An 18,931-nucleotide genomic window follows, 5' to 3' on the forward strand; every position below is an offset into this window, starting at 1 on the left:
CTTCGGCTACCTTGTTTAGGAGTGTTTGGCAGCTCCTTTGGTAAATGTTTGACTCGCCATGTGTTTCATAAATTTGTATAATAGTACAACATACAGTACATGTTTTGTATCCCTCTTACTTCTCTTTTCTTTTTTTTTGACTGCTATATTTATGCTGAAGATGCTCCGAGGCGTGAGCAATATTTTTGTTTTCCTCATGAGATTATTTTTTTCCGCTGCAGCTTCAAATAAGAGTTAATATCTTTTCCTCAACAAACTAGTTTTATCTGAAGATTGGGGTTAATTGCACCGCAGAGAGCTGGCCAGCAACTGTGTTTAGCTGGAGAAGTGGGGAATAAAACCTGATCCGACCCCGGTCTGCGTGTTTGTTTGTGATCATGTGAGGAACGTTATGTTTGGTCGGACTCGTTACAGCCGCGATCCAAGTGAGCGGACGACTCTTTCACTCTTTTACTTTGTTATATCAGATACTTGGCCTCCGTGGTTCTTCCTCCGAGCAGGAAACCGTTGAAAAGTTAAACCATTAGCGATCTTTTCCCCACGTCTGTTGTGTGGAGCTGCTGCAGTTACAACGCAGCAACAGGTTACCAGCTTCTGCGGAGCTCTGAGCTCCAAGCCCCGCCCATGTTTGTCTCAACTACGAATCGGGAAGGAGGGGGAAGTGACGTATGCCGTAAAGCAATCAAAGCCGTAAAGATTTGTAGTTTTTTAGTGTGGCAGGGTTCCTACCATGCACCTCAAAGTTACATAGTGCCAGTGAAGGCGATACAGACCCCTCAGACCATGACAGAGGTTCATTAAACCTGTTGGAAGTTAATGTACCATCACAATGACTCTGGAAATATGATATTAAGGTGGAAAAGTTACATAGTGCTGCTTTAAGATTGAAAAAGATTCTGTTGAAAGATATTTGGAGGCTTTTTGTCCTTTTCCATCATTCAAAAGTAAAATAATACCTGAAGTTGACATGGTTCTGACAAGTGCTGTTCGATTTGGAGATGTTTATTGTCCAGGTGATGACTCGGTGAGGACATCCCAGCTCAACGTTGGCACGGCAACAGACGTTTCCTTAAAGATCACGGAGACGGACCTGACCAGCCTGACGGCGACGATCCGAGCGCCTTCAGGCCACGAGGAGCCCTGCTTGCTCAAGAGGCTGCCCAACAGACACATCGGTGGGTTTTCAGGGTTTCCCCTGAGCTCCTGTCACGTCAGCTCTGGTCCAACAAATCTTTAATGTGCATGAAACTTCGGTTTAAGGACTGAATGGTTGATCAGCTGAGATGGATCCAGATGATCCGAACTTGATTAAAACTCAAAAACTTGAAGGTGGTTGAATGAATCTCCTCCGTGCAGGAATCTCCTTCACACCAAAGGAAGTCGGCGAACACGTGGTGAGCGTGAAGAAAAGTGGGAAGCATGTGACCAACAGTCCGTTCAAGATCATGGTGGGTCAGTCGGAGATCGGAGACGCCAGCAAGGTGAAGGTTTACGGCCAGGGGCTGGTGGAGGGACACACCTTCGAGGTGTCCGAGTTCATCGTGGACACCAGGAACGCAGGTGAGGATTTAAACTCGCTCATCCCAACAAGACATTGGAGAGTTGTATTGATAAGACTTTGCACTCACAGCTTTTAGATTCATACTCACATAAAAACAATCCTAACCCTAATAATATATCTACGGAAAAGTATTAGGGCCAGGCAAGAGAAAAAAAAAATTGAGAGTGGAAGATTTTTTTTACTGTGCACTTCGAGAAAAATGTCGAAATTTCATGAATAAAGTCGAAATTTTGCCTTTTTTCTCAACATTTCGACTTTTTTCTCGACATTTTGACTTTTTTCTCGAAATTTTGACTTTTTTCTCATCATTTCGACTTTTTTTCGACATTTCAACTTTTTTCTCAACATATCGGCTTTTTTCTCGACCTTTCGACTTCATTCACGAATTTTTGACTTTTTTCTCAACATTTTGACTTTTTTCTCGAAATTCTACTTCAACATTAATCTCGACTTTTCGACTTTTTTCTCGACATTTCGACTTTTTTCTCGAAGTGCATAATGAAAAAAAAATCTTCCTCCTCTAAAATATTATTTTTATTTTTCTCCTGCCTGGCCCTAATACTCTTCCGTATATATCAGACTTGTGTGTGACAGCAGAATTTTGGGTAGAACTTTTTTATTCACATACAAATGTTTATCATTACGAATAGTTATAACATGGACACATCTTTTTGAAAGCTATCTTACTCCATACACAAGGCTCTAAACGCTTAGATGTTGCGTCTGAAGGGTCTTGGTGTCTGCGTTCGGCAGGTTACGGAGGTCTGGGTCTGTCCATCGAGGGTCCCAGTAAGGTGGACATTAACTGTGAGGACGTGGATGACGGGACGTGCAAAGTCACCTACTGCCCAACGGAACCTGGAAACTACATCATCAACATCAAATTTGCCGACCAACACATTCCAGGTACGGACCTGCTCAGGTGATGCGGTTCTTCACGCCCAGCTACGCTCTTACAGACGAGTACATTACGTCAACCTCACCTGAAAATCTGGTAGAGACTGGAACTACAGAAACACTGCCCTCTACAGGTAGAGACTGGAACTGCCCTGAGGTATTGGATAGATTTAGAAAACACCTACCATATTGGCCCAAATATAATACGGCGTTTTTTGCATTGTAATACGACTGAAAAATTGGGGGTCGTCTTCCATTCGTGGGTCTAGACCAGGGGTCGGCAACCCAAAATGTTGAAAGAGCCATATTGGACCAAAAACACAAAAGACGAATTTGTCTGGAGCCGCAAAAAGTGAAAAGTCTTGTATCAGCCTTAGAATGAAGACAACACATGCTGCATGTTAGTTATAACTGGGGGAAGATTTTTTTTTCATTATGCACTTCGAGAAAAAAGTCGACACGTGGAGAAAAAAGTCGAAATGTCAAGAAAAAAGTTGAAATGTCGAGGAAAAAGTCAAAATGTCGAGATTAAAAAGGAAAGGAAAAAGGAAGAAAAAAATAGAAAAAAAGGAAAAAAACATTTTTGAAAAAGCTCCAGGAGCCACTAGGGCGGCGCTAAAGAGCCGCATTTGGCTCTGGAGCCGCGGGTTGCCGACCCCTGGTCTAGACATTATACCCGTTCACAACGCTAGATGGCGCCAGATATCTTTAAAGCGAATGCTGAACTTAACTCCCCAGGGCAAAGCTAACCCCTGTCACAAAGAAGAAAAATAAAAATAGTGGTAAGAAAGAAAAGAGAAAATAATAAGAGAAGAGATAACAGAAAATGGAGAAACATAGCGACAATTTGTAGAAAAGTGGGTGGAAGATCGGCAGGTTAACCGGCAGCTGAGGAGAAGTTATGATGCAAATTATGATGAATGAATGAATGAATGAATGAATGAATGAATGAATGAATGAATGAATGAATGAATGAATGAATGAATGAATGAATGAAAAAATGTATTGGTCACCACCAAGCATGAACACTTAGGTCACAACCAAAGGGTCAGGGCTGAAGTCTTGGCTGATGATTTGAATGAGGCAAAATAACATGCTTTTTCTCTCGAATATATTGTTATAATCATTTGTTTCAGATGTACTGTAATTATTTTCTGTATAAAAATTTAATTTGGTGTTCAAAAAGTTTTTTTTCAAACTTGAGTCTTGAAAAAGAGGGGGTCGTCTTATAATCAGGGTCGTCTTATATTCAGGCCGATACGGTATTTTAAGGATTTCGTGCCTAATCTCTGGCGTGTTTGTGTGAACAGGAAGTCCGTTCACCGTGAAGATATTCGGCGAGGGTCGGATGAAGGAGAGCATCACCAGGAAACGCCAAGCCCCCTCCATCGCCACGGTGGGCAGCACCTGCGACCTCAACCTGAAGATCCCAGGTAAGCGCTGGTCCCCCACTCCCCTACTCCGTCTTCTCCATCTCCTTCCTGTTATCCCTCACCGCCTCTTTCCTGCGTACCTGCTTCTTCTTCTTCTTCACGCGGCTGCAGGGAACTGGTTTCAGATGGTCTCGGCTCAGGAGCGCGTGACCCGGACCTTCACCCGCAGCAGCCACACCTACACCCGGACCGAGCGGACCGAGATCAGCAAGACCCGGGCCGGCGAGACCAAGAGGGAGGTCCGGGTGGAGGAGAGCACCCAGGTCGGAGGAGACCCCTTCAGGGACGTGTTCGGAGACTTTCTGGGCCGAGAAAGTCTGAGCGGCTTCAGCGGGCCGCCGCTGCAGGACGGTGTGTTTGTGCGTGGAGTGTGTGTCGCCTTCTAACTGCTTCCTGCTTCAACTCAAACCCTTTTCTTTGTCTTTGACAACGTCGTGATGCCAGAACATGTTTTTATCTAACAGGTAACTGATAAACGGTGTAGAGGGGATGTAATTCACAGGTCGACCTGAGGGTGGCAGTGTTGTTCTGGTGCTGATAATGATACCGAAGGTCCTAAAGAACCAGAGCAAACACTTCCTTTCAAAGTTCCTGGAGTATTAGGGCCAGGCAGGAGAAAAATAAAAATAATATTTTAAAATAATAATATTTTTTAATATTTTTTTTTCATTATACACTTCAAGAAAAAAGTCAAAATTTCGAGAAAAAAGTCGAAATGTCGAGAAAAAAGTCGAAATGTCAAGAATAATGTTGAAGTACAATGTATTTCTACCTTATTCTCGAAATTTCAACTTTATTCACGAAATTTCGAGAAAAAAGTCAAAATGTCGAGAATAATGTTCAAGTACAATTTCGAGAAAAAAGTCGAAATGTTGAGAAAAAAGTCAAAATTTCGTGAAAAAAGTCGAAATGTCGAGATTAATGTTGAAGTATTATTATTGTGGTAGATGTTATTATTATTATTATTATTATTATTATTATTATTATTATTATTATTATTATTATTATTATTATTATTATATATAAGTTTATTGAGAAGGGTTTTGGAGGCAGACCTATATACTACACCACCGTAATCTAGAATTGTGAGGAAAGATGCTTTATTGCGGAACAAAAAAACAATTCTAGATCTGACTTTAGAAAGTAATGTATTCATCTGGACGTCAAAAGAGAGTGAACTGTGTAGCCAGATACCCAGATATTTACAAGAGCACTGATCCGTCCAGGGAGGAGATATTGAAAGGTGATACGTGGTAGATACCGGTTGAATATCATGCACTTGGCGAAGGTTGGAGGAAGCGTGTTGGATATTGTTGAAGCTAGTTTGCAAGGAAGTCAAGGCATTGTCCAGGGAGGGACTGGATGTGTACAAGATGGTATCGTCGGCGTATAAATGAATGTGCGAACTGCCTGCAGCAGAAGCAATGTTGTTTATATAGATTTTAAACAGATTTTAATAGATTTTATAGATTTTAAACAGCTGCCTTAAACCACCACCAGCAGATGAAGACTCCTGAAGCATCCCCTGCAGCAATAACACATTAACCAGAGCATGATGTCCGTGTTCTTGGTGCTTCTCAGTGCATGATCTGTCAAGACTGTGGAGGCAGAAACCTGTGGGACGGTTCTGATCCATGTGCCCCTCTTTGCCCCCCCCCATCCTGGTCTCAGGTGAGGCCGGGAACCAGGAGATGACGGCTCAGGTGACGAGTCCCGGAGGGAAGACGGACGACGCAGAGATCATCAAAGGGGAGGACAGCACCTACAGCGTCCGCTTCATCCCCCAGGAGATGGGCCCCCACACGGTCAGCGTCAAGTACCGGGGCCAGCACGTTCCCGGGAGCCCCTTCCAGTTCACCGTGGGGCCCCTGGGGGAGGGAGGAGCCCACAAGGTCCGGGCCGGAGGAACCGGGCTGGACCGGGGGGTGGCAGGAATCCCAGGTAGGGTTGATTGAAAACTGTCTTGAAACTGCTGTATTTGTGTGTTTTCCACCTCTTCATCGTTAGTTATTTTCTAGTCTTTGGTAGAAAAATGAAGGTTTACATGAAGGTTAAATAAAAATCAATGTTTAGTTTATAGAGGGTCTGCATTGACGTCACTTCCCCACTGGACACTTACTCGCACTGAGTGGCAAAACATCAGCAAAAATGGCTGCAACTAGTGGAGAAGACGGGATAACAGCCGATTATCAGCTTAAATTAAAGGGGACCTATTATGAAAAACACATTTTCTCTTGCTTTAACATATATAAAGTGGTCTTCCCTCAATGTATTTAGCAAAAACAATCAAAAGCTTGTTTTTAAGACATTCAAGGCCTGTTTAAAATAGGTATTAGATGCCATAATAGGTCCCCTTTAAAGGCAGTTGGACTTAACAGTGACCCGTACAGTTACCAAGAACCAGTGGTCCATGGACATTAATATTTGGCCACAAATCCAGTTTCCTGATATTTATATGTACTTAATTTCTACGCCGGGGAAATACACGAAGCAAAGCTTGAAGGCATACAAAAGTCTTGACGCTTGGTCCGACTTCAAGGCAGGATTTGTTGTAGAAATTAAAGTGATGACGACACAGAACTTTATGATTTGACCGTTTAACGTTAGCTACCCAAAAATCCAACATTACCTGATACAAAATGGGAACCGCAAATCCATGTTTCGGTGTCTGGAATCCAGTTGTTTCTGAGAATTGCAGCGATCCATTTGTCTCTCTTAAGCTTATTTTTTGGCAGTCTGTAAAACGATAACTCAGATTTCTTGCTAAATCTATGAGTACAGTCGATCACACAACAGCTCTTTCCCATTTTAGATGTTTTCCAGTTGCTTAAACTGAAAGTCTACGCTGCCACTCAGTCTTTCTGCCACTCAGTGGGCGAAATCCGCTGTGAAGTCGCATCTGTGACGTCATGCACATTCCCCTATTTGGGTTCCTGGTTGATGTGGGAGTCGGAGGGCTGAAGATTGAACCTTTTGTTGCACGTTTTCTGCAGCTGAGTTCAGTATCTGGACCAGAGAAGCTGGAGCTGGAGGTCTGTCCATCGCCGTCGAGGGGCCGAGCAAAGCCGAGATCACCTTTGAAGACCGGAAGGACGGTTCCTGCGGGGTCGCCTATGTGGTCCAGGAGCCCGGTAAGAGACGCCACCTCAGGTTCTCATGGACCTAGGCGGGCAAAAAGGGTTTCCCTTAATTCACAGAAATAAGGAACAACTTCTTGATACGAGTGACATTTAGCTGGAAAACCAAAACAAAGCTGCGCTACATTCACTTCAGACGTTGCCTCTCGTTACCACGGTAACAGACCTACAGCTGATTTAACCCTGGAATATTTCTTTAAATGATGTAATTAGATAAACTGAAAAGTTGTTACAATTAAAAATATATCTATTTTTAATTTGTAAAAATGGAAAATATCCGAAAGATCTTACAAAAAAATTAAAAAAAACTTGAATAAAGGGCCACTAGAGCCCAAAAAAATCATAAAAAAAGAAAAACTTGAATAAAGTTCTACTAGAGCCCCAAAAAATATTTAAGAAAAAAACTTGAATAAAGGGCTATTAGAGCCCAAAAAAAAATCCTTAAAAAAAAACGGAAAATATCAATTTTGTGAAAATGAAAAGTTTCTTTATACAGCAAATGATCTTTGTAATATATTTTGGTCTTTTTTACGGCACCGTAATGGGATCTTTATAAGAGCGTGAAGTGAAAGCCCGAGTGGGCCGAGGATGGACCCCTGGGGGACGCCAGGAGCCTCTGTGGAGCCAGTCAATTATGATTGTTTTTTTCTGTTTTTCCAGGTGATTACGAGGTTTCTATTAAATTTAACGATGAACACATCCCAGACTCTCCGTTTCTCGTCCCCGTCGCCACTCTGTCGGATGATTCTCGCCGCCTCACCATCACCAGCTTACAGGTGAGATGTACAGGGTTGTGTTTCTGAGTTTCTATCCCTCCTACCTGCCGTTATCACCCCTGCTCTGTTTATTCACCCCTGATCTTATTATATCCTCCCTCTGCCGTGACCTGATTTAAAGCTGGACAACCTGCTTTAACTGGTAACACGTCCTCAGACGTCACCCGAGGGTTTTCTCAGGAGCTGGCTACACCCAACCCCGACTAACCCCAAATGAACGAGCCAAGATACTGGTGGGAGCAGCTAACATCAGTTAGCACAAGCTAGTTTGATTTAGCTTATCCAACTAGTGTTACATAGTGTTGTTTTTGTCAGTTTCAATTTGAGTTTCAGTCTAGTCTTTGGGTCAAGCCATCATTTTAGTTTTTATTAGTTTTAGTCACGTTCATTCTCCTTTTAGTCGTGTCAAGCTTCAGTTGACTAAAAGTCTGAGCATTTTAGTCTTATTTTAGTCAGAATTGTGCATTTTAGTCTAGTTTTAGTCAAAGATTGTATTTATCCAAACCCATTTTACAATTCAAACAAGGTTATCTTATTATTATATTATTGTTACCTTATAGACTCATGAATACATTCATACAGAAGACTCTAATTTGAGTTTACTACATATTTATTTTTTTCATCTTTTTCGACAACACATTGGGTTTTCTTTTCCACGTCTATGTAAGAAAGTGGATCCAAATATCTAAAGACTAAACCAGAGGAAACTACTGAAAACATGGACGTAAAGGATCTTTGGCGGAACATTTCGTCTCGTTTTGGTCAACGAAAATGAAGACACATTTTAGCAGAGTTTTTATTTTGTAATCTACATTTTAGTCTCGTTTTTAGTCCTCTACAATATTGCATTATATATCTAATTATCGTTATCGTCACATGACTTTTTCGTTGCGTTTCGTTTTCCTCAGGTGATAAATTCGTTGGCGATGATATTTAGTCATAATTTTCATTGACAAAAGCAACTTTAGTGTTACCTAAAATTCATTCTGATAGAATCTGTCTATCCATCCTCGATGACATTTATGCCTACATGACATCTGAAACAAGTAAAATGAGGACTGTTTGTGAGCTACGAGTGTTCGACCGTCAAGCTACAAGCTCAGTGGAGCCGTGATCCTGGCAGAGGTCCAGACCGAGGAACCTAGCGGGTCACTGGCCTCTGATCCAGTACCTGAACCTGGACGGGCTGGACCGGCCTGGAAGGGGGTCTGGCCGGAGGAACCAGCTGGGGATGAAGGTAGCGGCTACGCTAAACTTCCCCCCAGACCAACCCCAAGCTGGTTGCGGTGCTCTGTTAGCACAGTTAGCACAGTTAGCAGCACAACGAGCCACAAAGTCCTTACAATAAGAAAGACTATACTCTAGTAACTCAGAAGTTAAGTCCACTAAAAGTTATAAGTAGCGAAAGTGACCGTTGCCGCGCCGCTGTCAATCTGAAAGCCACAATTATGCAAACATGAGTGAATCACTGTTCCCTGATGACCAAAACTGTTGTTTTCTTTTGTATCAGACTGTAAATATGTTTATTTCTGCTGTGAAGTTTGAACATTTTAACCTGGAAGTCGATGGAGATGACCTTCCTGTTGGATCTGGACCCTAGTGGTCTGTAGAGGACCTGCAGGTCTGGATCTGGACCCTAGTGGTCTGTAGAGGACCTGCAGGTCTGGATCTGGACCCTAGTGGTCAGTAGAGGAACTGCAGGTCTGGATCTGGACCCTAGTGGTCTGGAACTGGACCCTAGTGGTCAGTAGAGGAACTGCAGGTCTGGATCTGGACCCTAGTGGTCTGTAGAGGACCTGCAGGTCTGGATCTGGACCCTAGTGGTCTGTAGAGGACCTGCAGGTCTGGATCTGGACCCTAGTGGTCTGCAGAGGACCTGCAGGTCTGGATCTGGACCCTAGTGGTCAGTAGAGGACCTGCAGGTCTGGATCCGGACCCTAGTGGTCTGTAGAGGACCTGCAGGTCTGGATCTGGACCCTGGTGGTCTGTAGAGGACCTGCAGGTCTGGATCTGGACCCTAGTGGTCTGTAGAGGACCTGCAGGTCTGGATCTGGACCCTAGTGGTCTGTAGAGGACCTGCAGGTCTGGATCCGGACCCTAGTGGTCTGTAGAGGACCTGCAGGTCTGGATCTGGACCCTGGTGGTCTGTAGAGGACCTGCAGTCCCCCCTGGTTTACTACCACCCTGGATATTGTCAATGCAAAGTAAGTAGAACCAGTTTTTCATGCTGTCCTCCGCTGCCCCCCCAGGAGATGGGTCTGAAGGTTGGGCAGGAGGCCTCCTTCGCCGTGCAGTTCAACGGGGCGCGAGGCCTGATCGATGCCAAGATTCACTCGCCATCAGGGGCCATGGAGGAGTGTTACATCACCGAGCTGGACACCGGTAAGGAGTACCACAAGGCTCTGATGTGAGCCCACAAAAACAGCATTCGGTGTACCACAGAGATGCAGCCTGGGCCCCCATACATTTCAGCTGTCCATGTTTATGCTATTTGTTTACAATACCACCCTACCCCCTAACGTTGATAACACCTCTCTAGGCCGAGAGTTCACCATCGGGAGATGATCTCAACCGATTTCTCCAGTGGAAGTTTGTAGAACTGATTTTAGACATTCACTTAACAAAAAAATAACAGAAATACATTCAGTACGTTTACTAACTAACAGAAAGTATAATTGTTGCCTTAATCCAGTGTTTCTAGATCCTGGTCCTCGTGGGCCCCTGTCCTGCATGTTTTAGATGCTACCCTGCTTCAACATACCGTGATACAAGTACCTGTGTCATCAACAGAGTTGTGCAGACCTTGGTGACAAGCTAATGAGGACCTTTAATTAGAATCAGGTGTGTCGGTGCAGGGAAACAATTAAAACATGCAGGACAGGGGCCCACGAGGACCAGGATTGAGAAACACTGCCTTAATCCAACAGATTTCCAAGTTTTTAAAGCCATGTATATACCTTAACCGGGCTGTAGTCGAACCGAACTGAAGCTCTTGATATCGAGCTTTTAGTGCCAGATAATGCTCCTAATCCAAGTTATTTGGGCATGTATACCAACCCACACTTAGCCGAGCTAGCGGCTGCCCCGGGACCCCCCCTTCTGGAAGTGACGACACTGCAAAAGCCAGAATATCAACACAGTAGGAGAAGAAGAAGACGAAAAACAAAGAAGGGAACCGGAATAACGCCAACGCAAAAGTGCATGTGGCGCCACCTAGCGTTGCGGAGTTGAACGCACCTCACTCAATAATCAAATATCTTCTTGTGCATGTTTACTTGGATTTCTGGGAAACTCCAGTTTAATACTTAGCTAGATTGTTGCCAGTAACTGGATTTAGATGTGCATGTAACCACACTCACTGAGATTATGTGTGAAAGTACAAACTAATTCCTGAAATCGTCCAACGAACTGAGTGGTGTGTTTCTCTTCAGACCAACACGCCATCAGGTTCATCCCGAAGGAGAACGGCGTCCACTCCATAGACGTCCGCTTCAACGGCAGCCACGTCCCCGGCAGTCCCTTCAAAATCCGAGTGGGAGAGCCGGGACAGGTGGGAGACCCAGGACTGGTGTCGGCCTTCGGACCGGGCCTGGAGGGAGGAACCACAGGTGCCGGCAGTCCCATTGCTTCCACAGCTTTACTGCAGGCATGGCGTCGGGTTTTAAGGGTGTTGCATCTCCTCTTTCAGGCGTGGCGTCGGAGTTTATCGTCAACACGTGTAACGCCGGCGCCGGCGCTCTGTCGGTGACGATCGACGGACCGTCCAAGGTGAAGATGGACTGCCAGGAGAGTCCAGAGGGCTACACGGTCTCCTACACCCCCCTGGCTCCCGGGAACTACCTGATCTCCATCAAGTATGGAGGACCCCAACACATCGTGGGCAGCCCCTTCAAAGCCAAAGTCTCAGGTGGGTCCCTGGACCTGACACCAGTGGTGTCCTGGAGCGCCGCTAGTTTCCTGGAGCGCTGCTAGTTGGGATTAGCTGAGTCTTTTGTTGTTGCTGTATTGGAAAGTACTTTAGACCAGGGGTGTCAAATGTGCGGCCCGCGAGAGAGATTTTCATGCGGCCCGCGAGAAGTTTCCAACGCAAAAAAACGAAATGTTAATTTACTAAAAGGGAAGGCATAAATAATTGCCATGAATCGCAGCATATTCGATAATATATTTCTTCTACAAATCCATCGTTATTCCACGAATAGAGCAGTTTTCGACATTTTTTTAGTTTTCTAGAATGCATTTGCTGATTTTATTTCTGACTACTATTATATATTTTCGCAGGAAAAATATCGCTGCTAAAAAAGAGGATAGAAGATATTTATTCTGAGAATTTCAGTTTTGAATACGAGGATAGTGACAAAGTAAAACAGTTAAAAAAGAAGTGCTGACTTTTTCGGCACACTGGCGTAAATATCCGCGCCAATTTTTAAAAATAAATAAACTTAATTGTACTGGAAAAATCTCTAAATCACAAAGAAACACTCTCGGATGTAATAAGAAAGATTTTAGTTTTAATTAAATTTCCTATAAAAAAGCTAAATATAAAAAAAAACATACTTGTTTCTGTTTATCTTTGTAAAATGATATTAAAAGTATCTTACATAATTTGAAAAAAAACGAGAAATTTCAAGAAAAGATCCTGAAGAAATATATTTTACATAATTAGAGTGTAAACAAACTGCATATTTCCTTTAAAATTAACTAAACTGATATTGGATTAGATAACAATTGTAAAAAAAAAAAGAATTAGAAAAAAAAAATGTTTGCACCGATTTTGTTATTTTGACCGTGCGGCCGCGAGAAAAAAATTGGTCAAATCCGGCCTGCCAAGCAAAATGAGTTTGACATCCCTGCTTTAGACTTTAGTCTGAGTCTGAACCAGACCTGCAGGATCCAGCTCAGTAGGGTTCGTAGGGTTCCTCACAGAGGTTTAGACTTCAAACTTGTGTCTCGTCAGTTATTAACGTCCAAACTCCGGCTCTGTCGTGTACGACCCAGACGAGGGTTCAGTTTTATAAGTTATATTTTATTATCGTGTTTCTGAAGCCTTGTTTTTATCTGATCTCATGTTGGAGCGTAGCGGTCGGATCAAGTTTGGGTAAACAGGTGGACTAATCAGGCCTGGAAGCTGACTGGAACACGCCCACTTTAGCCATTATAGCTTGCCCGATTAGCTCACGCTAACCTGTGATGCTGATTAATGTTATTTTAAACCTGATCAAACCTGTCCAGATACGCTTGACGATGAGCTAAGGACGGTCCAGGTTGTGGTCCAGCTGGTGGTCCAGATAGCAGCCCAGGTGGACAGTACAGGTCCTCTGGTTGGCTCTGGTTGGTGGTGGTTGAAGCTAGTTAGCTCTGGTTGGTGCTGGTTGGCTCTAGTTGGCGCCAGTTGGCGCTTGCTAACTCTGGTTGCCTCTGATTGGTGCTAGTTGGCTCTGGTTGGAACTGGTTGGCTCTCGTTGGGGCTGGTTGGCTCTGATTGGAACCAGGGTTATAATAGTTTTGAATTTTTCATTTTAGTTTATTTTTATTTCGTTTTGACTTTTTCTCCTTCATTTCAGTTAGTTTTAATTCGTTTTTAGTGTGGGTTTGCTAGTTTTTATTAGTTTTTATATTTTCAAAAATGCTTAGTTTTAGTTTAGTTTTTATTAGTTTTAGTTTTAGTTTTAGTTTTGACGTCACGGACCGTGAGGCGTTAAGGTGCCGTAGCTGCCAGTTGGAGATAAACGGCCAGAGCGGAATAAATAAATAAAATAAATAATTTCAGTTTGTTTTAGTTAGTTTTCTAAACGTGCAATATAGTTTCAGTTAGTTATCGTTTTTGTCTTTTAATTTTCGTTTTCATTTAGTTCAGTTAACAAAATTGTTTTTTCAATTTTAGTTTTCGTTATTTCGTTAGTTTTCGTGAACGATAATAACTCTGGTTAACTCTGGTTAGCTCTGTCTAGTCACTCCTCCTGTTAGCTGACGTCTCCTTGAATCTGCCCGCAGGACCTCGTTTATCTGGCGGACACAATCTTCACGAGACGTCGTCCGTTCTGGTGGAAACCGTCACCAAGACCTCGGCGATGGCCGGCGCCTTCGCCTCCCTGCCCAAGTTCTCGTCGGACGCCAGCAAGGTGCTGCCCCGCGGGGCTGGGCTGTCGAAGGCCTTCATCGGCCAGAAGAACACCTTCACGGTGGACTGCAGCAACGCAGGTGACGGGGGCACCTCCAAAAATGTTTCGTTGGGGGGGCCAGGCCACTTAAATTCCTGGGGTGGACACCAAAACTAAAAGCCATCATTACAGGATTTTATTATACTGCTGTAGTATACAGGCTCAGAAATACTTTTTTTTTTTTTTTTTAATTTCTAACTTTTCTGCATATATAATAATAGTTAATACCATGTTGGTAAAAACCTATATGCATTAAAAATGCATATATATATATATATATATATTATATGTATTTCAATATATAATATAATATATAATTCAATATATAATATATATCATATATATTTTAATATATCATATATTTAGTTTATTAATACATATATATATGTTTTTTTTGTATGTGTGTGTGTATATATATATATATATATATATATATATATATATATATATATATATATATATATATATATATATATATATATATTTCTTTTTTATTATTAGGCTAAGAAATACTTTTTTTTGTTACTTTCTAACTTGTCTGCATATATATTAATGGTTAATACCATGTTGGTAAAACCTAAGGCATATAAATATATATATTATATATATTTTATAAATATATTTATTTTAATATATCGTTTATTTTATTACATATTTTTAATTAATTATTTCATTAATACATTATATATATATATATTTATATATATATAAAAAATATATATATATAAAAAATGTTGTGTATGTGTATATATATATATATATATATATATATATATATACATTTTTTTTTTTCTTTTTTTTATTATTAGGCTCAGAAATACTTAAAGAAACGCCTACTGATATGCATTTTGCCCAAATGATTTGGGATGAAATGCATAACTGCTAAATCTACATAGAATTTTTGTTTTTTATTATTATTATTATTATTATTATTATTATTATTATTATTATTATTATTATTATTATTATTATTATTATTATTATTATTATTATTATCATTATTATTGCCATTATTATTGAGGCAAGTGGGGGGGCCAGCAAATTTGTAGGGGGGGCCCATGGCCACCCCTGGCCCCCCCTGGTGACGTGTTTCTGACGCTCTCTCGCCCCGCAGGAACCAACATGCTGATGGTGGGGGTCCACGGGCCCCGGGCGCCCTGCGAGGAGGTCTACGTCAAGCACATGGGCAACCGCATGTACAACGTCACCTACACCGTCAAGGAGCAGGGCAGCTACATCCTGATCGTCAAGTGGGGGGACGAGCACGTCCCGGGGAGCCCCTTCCACGTCACCGTCCCCTGAGACCGGACTCTAGTCCCCCTCCCCACCCCCACCACCACTCCACCTCCTCCTCCATGCACTGAAGACTTTCACTTCCTGTTCTGGGAGAGTTTTTTCCCACTTTGTGCCAAAGTTTCCCGTGTTTTTCTGATTTCTTGCGCTAGCTAGCCGTTTCCATGGCGACGACGTCCCGTTCATTTTATATCCGACACACAAAGCAGGAGATTATATCGTCGGCAGGAACGAGTTCCGTCTTGTATCGTATTTTCCATTTTTATCCAGTAAATGTTTCATGTGCTCAAGTAAAATAATCCACCTTTGGTTCGCCGCGCTCTTATTTTGAAAGGTCGTAGAACTGCCTGTAGAGACGGATCTGATCGTCGTCTTCCACTCGTCCGATTTCCAGGTTATACAGGTGACATTTTTATTTTTATTCTTTATTTCATTTATTAAAAGAAAAACAAAACAGTTCAATATAATTACAACAAATCTCTTTCCTTGAATGAAAGGGAACAGAAAGAAGCTTATTTTATCTGTCCCTTTTTCCTAAGAAATCAAATTTCAATTAATGTAATAATAAAAAAACAAAAACAAATTACGCAATTAAAAAAAAAAAACACTTTCCAAATACCCTAAATATTCCACGTACCAGTAGGCCCCGCCCCCTCGAACACAGCTGAGCCAATGGCTGTTGAGCATCAGTTCCACAGGGACCAGAACTCGGACATCTGTAGTTTCCAGGTCCAGAGGAAACAGAACCTCCTGAAATCTCGTCTGTTTTAACGCTTTTAAACCAAAACCTGTTAAATCAAGTCGGTTTTGGATGAAACGGCCGACTTAATCCTTTTGTTGAACCGTCTCAGGTTAGTTAGCAACAGAAACTAAGGGGGCGGGGCTTGCTGCCACGTCCTGATGATGTCGTCCTTTTTCTTTTCCGTCTCATAAAACATATCCGAGGATTATTAACCATAAAATTTACTTTAACTGGAAGTTGTTCTGTGAGAGTAGCGGTACCGGCCCGGACCACACGGGGCAGCGTATCGCCTCACGGTTCAATCGCGGTTTGTCAATCACTCGGCAGACGAGCGTCCTGACGCGCTGAGGGTTGAACGAGTTTCCCGCGTCGGCTCCTACGATCGGGCGGCGGCGTGAACCGGCTCTCCCTCAGAACCAGAACGAACCCAGCTGTGACTTTTTTATTTATTCTCTCCTTCGATTTTCTTTGACAGAAAATGGTCTTACGTTTGTACGGAAGAGTATTAGGGCCAGGCAGGAGAAAAAATATTTGAGAGGGAAAGATTTTTTTTTTATTGTGCACTTCGAGAAAAAAGCCGAAATATCGAGAAAAAAGTCGAAATGTCGAAATTAGTGTTGAAGTACAATTTCAGGCAGGAGAAAAATAAAAATAATATTTTAGAGTAGGAAGATTTTTTCTTCATTATGCACTTCGAGAAAAAAGTCGAAATGTCGAGAAAAAAGTCGAAATGTCGAGATTAATGTTGAAATACAATTTCAAGAATAAAGTTGAAATTCCGTGAATAAAGTTGAAATACATTGCACTTCAACATTGTTCTCGACATTTTGACTTTTTTCTCGATATTTCGACTTTTTTCTCAAAATTTCAACCTTTTTCTCAACATTTTTTTACTTTTTTCTCGAAATTGTACTTCAACATTAATCTTGAAATTTCGACTATTTTCTCAACATTTCGACTTTTTTTTCAACATTTCGACTTTTTTCTCGAAATTGTACTTCAACATTAATCTCGGCATTTCGACTTTTTTCTCCACATTTCGTGAATAAAGTCGAAATTTCAAGAATAAAGTTGAAATACGTTGTACTTCAACCTTACTCTCGGACATTTCGACTTTTTTCTCGAAATTGTACTTCAACATTATTCTCGACATTTTGACTTTTTTCCGACATTTTGACTTTTTTCTCAACATTTCGACTTTCTTTCTCAACATTTTGACTTTTTTCTCAACATTTCGACTTTCTTTCTCAACATTTTGACTTTTTTCCGACATTTTGACTTTTTTCTCAACATTTTGACTTTTTTCTCGAAATTGTACTTCAACATTGTTCTCGACATTTCGACCATCTCAAGTTTTTTCCGACATTTCAACTTTTTTCTCGACATTTCGACTTTTTTCTCAACATTTCGTCTTTTTTCTCAAAGTGCATAATGAAAAAAAAATCTTCCTCCGCTAAAACATTATTTTTATTTTTCTCCTGCCTGGCCCTGAAACTCTTCCGTACGTTTGAGCGGGAAGGTGGCAGAGTTTAGGCCCGACCCTCCGGGGAAGGGGGCGGGGCGTCCCACGCCGAGGGATTTTATAGTGTTTTGTATGTAACCAGAAGGATGAGTGAACAGTGTGTGTGATTTGTAACCTTCAGTACGGCAACATTGTGCAGGCATAATAAAATAAAACCTTTAAAACTCGCCGCTGCTGCCCTTCGTCTCTCTGGGGGGTGTTGGTGCCAGTCCTGGTCCTGGTCCTGGTCCTGGTCCTGGTCCTGGTCCTGGTCCTGGTCCTGGTCCTGGTCCTGGTCCTGGTCCTGGTCCTGGTCCTGGTCCTGGTCCTGGTCCTGGTCCTCAGGTCCTTCAGGCAGCGTCTCCTTGCCATCCAGGTTGCCCCAGAACTTTGGGCTCAAATTACACACTCTTGTAGAAATAGAGTACAAATATTTTTTGCACACGCACAAAATATTTCTACAAATACAAATATTTTTTGCAAGTACAAATATTTTTTGCACACGCACAAAATATTTCTACAAGTACAAAGTTTATTTACAGATACAAAATATTTATGGCTTTAATTTGAGCCCATACAGAACTGAAACTTATTTTTCCCTAAATGAGTCTAAATCATCTTTGAACTCATTTTAAAACAGACCAGTACAAAGGTCAGGATAGTTGCAGGTCCTCTACAGACCACTAGGGTCCAGATCCATTGACCTCCAAGTAAAATTTTCCAGCAGAAATAAACATTTACAGTCCTGTACGTGTTACATGTAGATGTTGTTTCATATGAAACCTAACTGAGACCAGAACAAGTTCTGGTCCAGACTGTAAACATGTTTATTTCTGCTGGAAATTGGGACATTTTAACCTGCAGGTCTGGATCTGGACCCTAATGGTCAATAGGGGAACTGCAACTTTTCTCTACTCTGCAGAGGTTTGAATCATCTTTGGTTCAATTCAGTCCAGTTCAGTTTAAATCATTTAGCATCTATTATGACAACAAAAGTCGTCTCCAAAGACCAGACCATGAACCCCATCAGTTATTACATAATCAATAACAGGTAAAAACTCCTGGATCAAACGGGGGAAGAAACCTGGACCAGGACCTGGGTCATAAGGGGGATCCTCCTGCTGGAGACCAGTTGGGCAGAGCACGGAGAGAGAGAGGAAAGAGAGGATGGAGAACAGAGAGAAGAGACAGATATATTAGTATTAATGATGGTTAACTGGTATGGAGGATTTTTTGTGCCAAAATTAAATAAATAAATACATCATTAATTAATTAAAATGGGAATTAAATATATCATTAATTTAAAATGTGTCATTAATTAAATGCTGAAATAATAAATATATATTTTTACTTAAAATGAATTGTATTTTAATTAATTAATGACATATTTCATTCTAATTTTAATTAATTAATGACATATTTAATTAATTATT

At 41.7% G+C, this 18,931-nt stretch overlaps 1 protein-coding gene across 1 annotated transcript in view; it reads left to right on the forward strand.

Annotated features, from left to right (window-relative positions):
- The window catches only part of LOC133424577 (filamin-C-like), a 77,046-nt gene extending 61,003 nt beyond the window's left edge, over positions 1-16,043 (forward strand). Inside the window, exons 36-48 of the mRNA XM_061715251.1 lie at positions 999-1,175; positions 1,357-1,560; positions 2,315-2,467; positions 3,769-3,891; positions 4,003-4,242; positions 5,563-5,832; positions 6,885-7,022; positions 7,689-7,804; positions 10,054-10,186; positions 11,236-11,412; positions 11,493-11,711; positions 13,796-14,002; positions 15,077-16,043. Of these exons, the coding sequence (XP_061571235.1) occupies positions 999-1,175; positions 1,357-1,560; positions 2,315-2,467; positions 3,769-3,891; positions 4,003-4,242; positions 5,563-5,832; positions 6,885-7,022; positions 7,689-7,804; positions 10,054-10,186; positions 11,236-11,412; positions 11,493-11,711; positions 13,796-14,002; positions 15,077-15,264 (2,345 nt within the window). The 3' untranslated portion in view covers positions 15,265-16,043. The remainder of the gene's footprint in view (positions 1-998; positions 1,176-1,356; positions 1,561-2,314; positions 2,468-3,768; positions 3,892-4,002; positions 4,243-5,562; positions 5,833-6,884; positions 7,023-7,688; positions 7,805-10,053; positions 10,187-11,235; positions 11,413-11,492; positions 11,712-13,795; positions 14,003-15,076) is intronic.
- The last annotated feature ends 2,888 nt before the right edge of the window (positions 16,044-18,931 follow it).

This window comes from Cololabis saira, chromosome 23 (genome assembly GCF_033807715.1).
Source record: "Cololabis saira isolate AMF1-May2022 chromosome 23, fColSai1.1, whole genome shotgun sequence".
NCBI lineage: Eukaryota > Metazoa > Chordata > Actinopteri > Beloniformes > Belonidae > Cololabis > Cololabis saira.